At 42.0% G+C, this 8,263-nt stretch overlaps 1 protein-coding gene across 1 annotated transcript; it reads right to left on the reverse strand.

The window, feature by feature from the left end:
• Positions 1-553: 553 nt before the first annotated feature.
• LOC112245866 (rRNA 2'-O-methyltransferase fibrillarin) lies at positions 554-4,336 on the reverse strand. Its single transcript, XM_024414038.2, has 8 exons — positions 4,181-4,336; positions 3,135-3,269; positions 2,882-3,019; positions 2,444-2,709; positions 2,162-2,294; positions 1,961-2,073; positions 1,594-1,739; positions 554-1,008 (listed from the first exon to the last, which is right to left on the reverse strand). The coding sequence occupies exons 1-8, from the start codon at positions 4,188-4,190 to the stop codon at positions 984-986; spliced, it is 966 nt and encodes a 321-aa protein (XP_024269806.1). The 5' UTR covers positions 4,191-4,336; the 3' UTR covers positions 554-983.
• Positions 4,337-8,263: the final 3,927 nt, after the last annotated feature.

The following is an 8,263-nucleotide window of genomic DNA, read 5'->3' on the forward strand; positions in this document are numbered from 1 at the left end:
CACCACTTTTAGAAACCGTCATTTGGTAACGGTGAATACAACTGTCATTACTCAAAAGCGCGTTCATATTAAGTTAACCCATAGCAAACCACACAGAAAAATAAACGCTACATGCAACAATTTTACTGAGTACATAAAATTATTTCAGACCTCATCTATGGATTTCACATGACTGTGCAGCCCATAGGCAACGGGAGCCAGGCCCAGCTAATCAGAACGTGCTTCCCCAACAAAAGGGCTTTATTGCAGACAAATGCTCCTCCCCTCAGCCAATCCCGAAGAAGCCAGGTGTGGAGATCATGGGTACACGTGGTCGGAGGTTGTGAGGCTAGACATACTGTTAAATTGGTGGCTTATGATTGAGAAATGACCATTCAATAACCTGGCAACAGCTCTGGAGGACATTCCTGCAGTCAGCATTCGGTATAGTTCTGAGTGACCATAATTTATGTCATGATTACACATTGTTCCTCTGACCAGGTCTTAAAGTGCAGAACTAAATCAAATATACAATCACATACAGTTTCAATAAAAAAGTCAAGGTACACACAGGTAGGGATAGGCCATAGTCTTGTTAACATCAAGGAAAAACAATTGTCTTTGACTTCAACGATAAACGGAAAATGTTGCTCTTTATAAGCATAAGATTACAAATGTGAATATTAAACAAAACCCTAAAAAAGTTAAATCAACATATCAAGCTTTGCCTCTGTACAGTACTTTACATGGCACTACAGAGTTAATTAGCGAAGCTATTTCCACCCCAACACCCTCTCCCCAGACACAAAAACACAGTTATGTACTTCCAAAGCGACAGACAAGCAACTGTCCAAGCTCTGGAGACAGCAATACTAAAATGGTCAGTTCGGATATGGGTGTAAGCATGTGGGGGTCCAATCAGTGCCCCGGTGCTGGGCATCCCCCCACATGGCAGAGGTGGGCCCACAGAAAAAGTCACTATGCCACAGCTGCTAAGGGCCAGTTCACTTCTTATTCTTGGGGGCAGGTCTGTAAGGAGGAAGATTTGATCAATTGTCATTAAAGATGAAATACATTCTGCAGGGTAAAAGCTTTTAAATGAATTTGATGCCAAAACTCAGATTTATAGAAATGAATTTATGCAACAAATCCAGGCAAAATAGTTAAATATACATCAGGGGTCATGTTAAAATTCAGAAACCTGAATTTACAAAATGTAGACCATAAACAAATCTGCATTTTAAACCATTTCACCTGCATTTTATATTTAAAGCAAGTTGATTTGCTTCAATAGTGACCAGGGGCGTGCAACAAGTTTTCCATCACAGAAAATACATTAGTGCAACACATTCAGCACAAAATCACTTCATTCATCAGACAGAAGTGCAATGCTAATAGCAACAAGTAAATGTGCTTATAATGAAAAAGCAAGCTACATTTCCTAAGGTTTTGCTTGAAGTGTAGAACACCGTCTGAATATGTACCGTTCGTCATCCGAGTGGAAAAGTGCAACAGAAGCTAAATGAGCTACAAAACGCAGCCAGATACTCATTATGCATATTGTTTTTTCCATTAACGTGACCCATGTACATTTATAAACAAGCATTTCCTCACCTGTAGATTCCTACTACGATGGCGTGATCTCTCTCATAAGGCTCCAGTGTTAGCTGCTCCTGGGGCTTCATGTTTTCTGAGCCCATCTTCTTCACCTCTGCAGCAAACACAGCCTCCGGTGCTGCCGTTGAGTCAATGCAGTTTGCCTGGAGGGAGACAAGACAAACGTACTTTAATCCCACTGTACCTGAAGCACTGGCCCTCAGTAACAGTAATCTAGGTTGCTCCTAAACCCAAAAGCATTGCAGCTCAATGCAAATGTTCAATGTCTAATGTCTTAGATTGCATGCTTAATTAAGAAGAGTATTCCAAAAGATGGCACCACTAACTACGAATAACAGCTTTTTGCACAGTCTCAATGTTTTACCTTGATTGAGATGACAAAGTGCCCTCCGTTCTTGAGGAAGTTGTGGGCGTTGAGTGCAACAATTCTGGTCTGATCAGGCTGGGCCACATCAGCGAAGATGACATCTACCATGCCTGCACAAAGCGGGTACAGCCAGAGTTGGTAAAACATACATAAACCACCAGAGTATTTTGGCATCAGTGAATGATTTTGATGACTTACCAACAAGCATGCGGTATTTGTGTGGATGCCGGGCGTCCTCAATGATGGGAATGATATTGGTTCTCTTTTTGGCAACGTTGAGCAGATCACGCCCTGACCTGTGAGAGAACTCTACAGCATACACAAGACCCTCCTACAAAACAGAGGCCAAGTCATTACATGTACAGGGGTCAAAGGAATGAAGGTCCACACTTCATTGTGATAGTTAATTGTTCTAAACAAGACCATTATCGAGTAGCCCAACTAAACCAGTGAGTTCTGATTATGTGGAAATATACTCACAGGTCCAACGATGTCTGACACGTGGGACACTGTCGTCCCTGATGCAGCTCCCAGGTACATGACCTTCGAGCCGGGTTTGATGTGGATCTGGTCAACGCCCCCCAAGATGGCTGCTGCCAGCTTTGACCGGAAAGGGTTCCACGCTCTGTACTCAATCTTCGTTTCTCCTTCCTCGACATTCATCCTTTTTTCTCCGTACACAGACTCTCCAATTACCATGTTCTTTGTCACCAGGGCATCCTCCTTACCACGGCAGATGAACACACCTGAAGGCAGAAAAAAAAGAGACGCATGAAATTACAACACACCAATATATTGGGAACATGACAGTTAAGAAATTGTGTAGAGTGGATGCTGCTGAAAAATAAACAATAGTGCAACTACAGGCCTCTGCTGGAGACAGCTTGCATTGCACAGCTCCCCAACTTTTCCACTCACCTTCATGTCTATGAGGCTCCACTGTGACTTTCCTGCCCGCGCCGAAGCCCCCGCGTCCACCTCTACCCCTGGGGGTGCCACGACCACCTCCACGGCCTCTGAAGCCACCCTCGCCACTTGGAGACCTAAATCCACCTCCTGTAACAGGAAAATAACACTTAATGTCCAGTTCTTGCCCAAATTAACCAAGTGCGGAAAACAACTTTCACCCAACAAAAAAATGTCAAATAAAACCTAGCTATGTTTGACTTACCACCACCTCTTCCTCTGAATCCTCCCCGTCCGCCTCTATCTCCAAAACCTCCCCGTCCACCACCTCTGTCTCCAAAGCTCCCTCTTCCTCGGAAGCCTCCTCTGCCTCCTCGATCACCACCCCGAGGGCTGAATCCTAAAAGGAAGATGAAAGACTAACATTCAAATGTGTATGGCACATGACATGTTGCCAAGGCCTGGTGCAAACAACTGCATGAGAGATGCTTCGGATTTATGGTGCATGCTACAGTATAGATTACTTATAGAATCATAGATCTCAACTAATGCATGCTTATGTCTTACAGCCATGATAACTAAATACAGGTTAAGTTAATTTCACCACCTGTGACGAATTGATACCCTAATAGCGGATTAAAGGGGTACAGTAAAGAACTTGGAAATGGAACCGGATATCCAATATTTTTGTATGTCTCGGTGTTAGTTTGCCATCTAACTAGAAGACTGCATTTGAGCTCGAGTGGTAAACCAAAGATAGTGGGTAAACAGCATGACATGGCCGTCCATGAATCTAGCTAATGCAATGGGTTAGTTATTTAATGACCTGGATACATGCATGTTAGCATGTTGAGTACCAACACCGTTAAAAAAATATTTGGCTGGGCACTCATAAACCCAAAACACGTTCAATATAACAAGAATGCGTGCGTTGTGTGCAATAACTACCTAGACTGCTTGCTAGCTACTTGGCTAACGTTAGTGCGTATGAACACGTGCTTAGTTTTCGTGCCATGCGGGCTTCACCATTGCGGAAAATGTGCATTAAATCACAGCAGATGCAAATACAGTCCAAACACTTTAATATGAATGATCATTAGGTGAAATTAAAACACACACGTCCTAATTGTAACTATCGTTAGCTATATGCACTATTTACTTTTTGTCCAAGTTATGTGAGAGAAACCATAGCTAACGTTACTGCTCGCAACACTAGGAAGATTAAATAACTTGACAATAATATTTGGGCTTCATAATAATAGACTGACCCGCATTTCGATTATGTTTACCCAATTGATCAAATAAACTTACCTGGTGTCATATTTGGTCGATTGCTGTGCTCTCAATCTAAAACAGCTCGAATTTGCTTAACCGGTTCTCTTCTACCTTCTTGTGAAGACTCAGCAGAAACTACGTAATAAAGTGACCATGTGTCACCAGACTCCTCCTTCCCATGATACACCACGGTCTGGACGCTTGGGATTTTGTCGCCACCTAGCTTGGACGTCCATAAATACACCCCACTCATCTTTATCAAGGGTGTCAATAATTTCGGACTTTCTTTTCTTGAGCCGAACACTGTAGAGGTAAAAAAAAAAAAAAAAAATACTGCCTACAGTCAGTCCTGACGGATCATAAAGTCATATGGCTGACTAAGAATGTGCAGTAATGATGATACGAAATACTCTGGTGGTTATTGGAAATTGAATAACTGCATGATGATTTAAAACATCTGTTTAATGGAAATGTAACTACCTCTAATGCAGAATATGGGAAATATTGGGAACGGCTGAAATTTAAAATCCACTCAGCCTGTATTACTTATGAAAAATTGCTTGGTTTAAGGAGATGTAAGGTAGCTGAGCTCTATAAGAAGCTTGATCTTAATGAGAAAGCTCAAATGAAGGAGTCACAATTTACACAATTCACAATACCGTAAGTCACAATTTTATCTTTGATTGTCTTAAGCATTTGAAGTTTGGTCATTTTTTGTTGTTGGTGCTATTAGAACTCTGTATAATGGTAGCAGTAGCTGTATCAAACTGTCATGGAACATCCTCAATGTTTAACATTTACAAAGGAATACAACAAAGTTGTCCAGTCTCACCTTTTTTATTAGTTTCTCAAACATTCTGCCCATTAGTTTATCAAAGTCTATTTGAAGGCATGACATTCTAGGTGAGAGAGATCAAGATATCCCCAACTGGCAGATGACACCTCACTTTTGTTTGAAAAATGTGTCAAACTAGATTAGCATTGGATATTGTGAAGCAGTTCTCCAAAATGTAAATAGTCCGGGTGGTCATTTGATTAGTTATTCAGCAGTTTTATGGCTTGTGGGTAGAAGCTGTTAAGGAGCCTTTTGTTCCTAGACTTGGCGCTCTGAGACTGCTTGCCGTGCGGTAGCAGAGAGAACAGTCTATGACTTGGGTGACTGGAGCCTGACAATTTTTAGGGCCTCTTTGACACCGCCTAGTATATAGGTGGATGTCAGGAAGCTTGGCCCCAGTGATGTACTAGGCCGTACGCACTACCCTCTGTAGCACCTTAGGGTCAGATGCTGAGCAGTTGCCATACCAGGCGGGGATGCAACCGGTCAGGATGCTCTCGATGGTGCAGCTGTAGAACTTTGAGGATCTAGGGACCCATCTTTTCAGTCTCCTGAGGTGGAAAAGGTATTGCCGTGCCCTCTTCACAGCTGTCTTGGTGTTTGGAGCAGGATAGTTTGTTGGTGATGTGGACACCAAGGAACTTGAAACTCTCGACTCGCTCCACTTCAGTTACGTCGATATTAATGGCGGTCTGTTCGGCCATCCTTTTCCTATAGTCTGAGTGAGAGGTTGTCTAGTATTATATCTTTCCAAATGTGAGATGTTTGTTCTGAAATGAGCTGTCAATCCAGCAGATTGTAACATCACTGAAAAAGATACTGTAACCTACCTAGGTGTAAAGACCACCAAAAATCTTAAGGCTGTGAATGAGCTTAATATCAAGTTTCAGGACAAGACACAGGCAAAACAATAGGTCAAGGGCAGGCAGTGGTCAGTAATCCAGATCAAAGTCCATGAGGTACAGAATGGCAGGCTGTCTCAGGGTCCGGGCACGCAGAGGTCAATAATCCAGGGTGGTGTGACAAGGTACAAAACAGCAGGCAGGCTCAGGGCAGGCGGAAGGGTCAAAAAAGACAGGAGCAAGGGAAAACCGTTGGTAGACTTGACCAACAAAAGAACTGGCAACAGACATACAGAGAACACAGGTATAAATACACTGGGGATAATGGGGAACATGGGCGACACTTGGAGGGGGTTGGAGACAAGCACAAAGACAGGTGAAACAAATCAGAAACACTTCATTTCAATCCTGTAACTGAATCTATCTAAATAAATTAACCTTATGGTTAGGCAGGGATTTAAATATTCAAGGTAGGGTGCTTTTATCCAAAACTGAGGGGCTATCTCGTTCATCCTATATTTTTCCCCAAATCCACTTTAGATAAGCTATTGTACAACTTCATATGGAAAAGTGGGATAAAATCTTTACTTAATGCATACATAGAATAATGCATATTTTGGAAAATCTCCTATTGTAAGTGATACCCAGGTGAATGGCATATGTTTACTAGATAAGAAATTCAGCAATCGTTTATTAAGGGATATTTTCTACAGGAATTCTATTCCTTCTGCTATATTTTGTTAGGCTTCATCGTTTGATATAAACTGGCGCAGTGCTTGACTCACTCCACGCAAATTGGTTTCAACTGAAATGTGTCTTCTGCATTAAACCCATCCCCTCTGAATCGACATCCACGTCTTCGGCGCCCGGGGAACAGTGGGTTAACTGCCTTGCTCAGGGGCAGAATGACAGATTTGTCAGCTCAGGGATTCCATCCAGCAACCTACTGGTGCAATGCTCTAACCACTAGGCTACCTGCGCCCCTCAAAAGGAGATCTCCTTTAAGATTGTCCATAGATTTTACCTGTGTAATAGCTTGATTTCTAAATATATACCTGATGCTACCAGTGAATGCAGTTTTTGTGAACTAAAAACTGAATATATTGAACACTTATTTTGTAATTGTTTTCAAAGTGAGGTATTCTGGACTGATGTGAAACTATATCTTGGCAACAAAATGCATATAACCATTGAAATATCTCAATTTTACATTATTTTACTACACTGATTCCACAATTGAATGTCAGTATGTCATAAATCTCTTTATTTTACGAGGAACATTTTTCATACCCAAATCAAAATGTATTAAGAAAAATGCCCTTTTAAATTTTTTAAAATATGATTTGGAAAACTATTTAGAATCATTAAAATGAATGCAAAACAAAATGTCTAAAAAAATAATTGTATTTTTGATAATTTATTTAAAAAGATAAAAAACACACCTTATTTAAATAAGTATTCAGACTTTTTGCCATGAGACTCTAAATAGACCTCAGGTACATCCTGTTTCCATTGATCATCCTTGAGATGTTTCTAAAACTTGATTGGAGGCCACCTGTGTGAAATTTTATTGATTTGGAAAGGCACACACCTGTCTATATAAGGTCCCACAGTTGACAATGCATGTCAGAGCTAAAACCAAGCCATGAGGTTGATGAAATTATCAGAGGCTTGTCTCCAGGCACAGATCTGGGGAAGGGTATCAAAAACTTTCTGCAGCATTGTAGGTCCCCAAGAACACAGTGGCCTTCATCATTCTTAAATGGAAGAAGTTTGGAACCACCAAGACTCTTCCTAGAGCTGGCCGCCCGGCCAAATCCCTCCAGAAAAACAACTGTCTCTGCAGCACTCCACCAATCAGGCCTTTATGGTAGAGTGGCCAAACGGAAGCCACTCCTAAGTAAAAAGGCACATGACAGCCCACTTGGAGTTTGCCAAAAGGCACCTAAAGGACTCTCAGACCATGAGAAACAAGATTCTCTGATCTGAAGAAACCAAAATTGAACTCTGGCCTGAATGCCAAGCATCACTTCTGGAGGAAACCTGGCACCATTGCTACTGTGAAGAATGGTGGTGGCAGCATCATGCTGTGGGAAGGTTATTCAGAGGCAGCGACTGGGAGACTAGTCAGGATCGAGGGAAAGATGAACAGAGCAAAATACAGACAAATTGTTGATGAAAACTTGTTCCAGAGCGCTCAGGACCTCAAACTGGGGAGAAGGTTCACCTTCCAACAGGACAACGACCCTAAGCACACAGATGATTCGGTGAGCGAGTTCATTAGAAAGTGCATCGGCGATGCTATACCCACAGCAACGATTAAAACATTCCCAAACCAGAAACCGTGGATTGATGGCAGCATTCGCTCGAAACTGAAAGCGCGAACCTCTGCTTTTAACCAGGGCAACGTGACTGGAAACATGACCGAATACAAACAGTGTA

This window comes from Oncorhynchus tshawytscha, linkage group LG23 (assembly GCF_018296145.1).
Source record: "Oncorhynchus tshawytscha isolate Ot180627B linkage group LG23, Otsh_v2.0, whole genome shotgun sequence".
Lineage (NCBI taxonomy): Eukaryota > Metazoa > Chordata > Actinopteri > Salmoniformes > Salmonidae > Oncorhynchus > Oncorhynchus tshawytscha.

Excerpts from the sequence above, each read along its gene's own strand:
- LOC112245866 (XM_024414038.2), bottom strand. Across the intron at positions 2,295-2,443 it reads TGTCAGACATCGTTGGACCT|GAGGGTCTTGTGTATGCTGT; the intron begins GTGAGTATATTT and ends TCTGTTTTGTAG. Across the intron at positions 1,740-1,960 it reads ACTTTGTCATCTCAATCAAG|GCAAACTGCATTGACTCAAC; the intron begins GTAAAACATTGA and ends GTCTCCCTCCAG.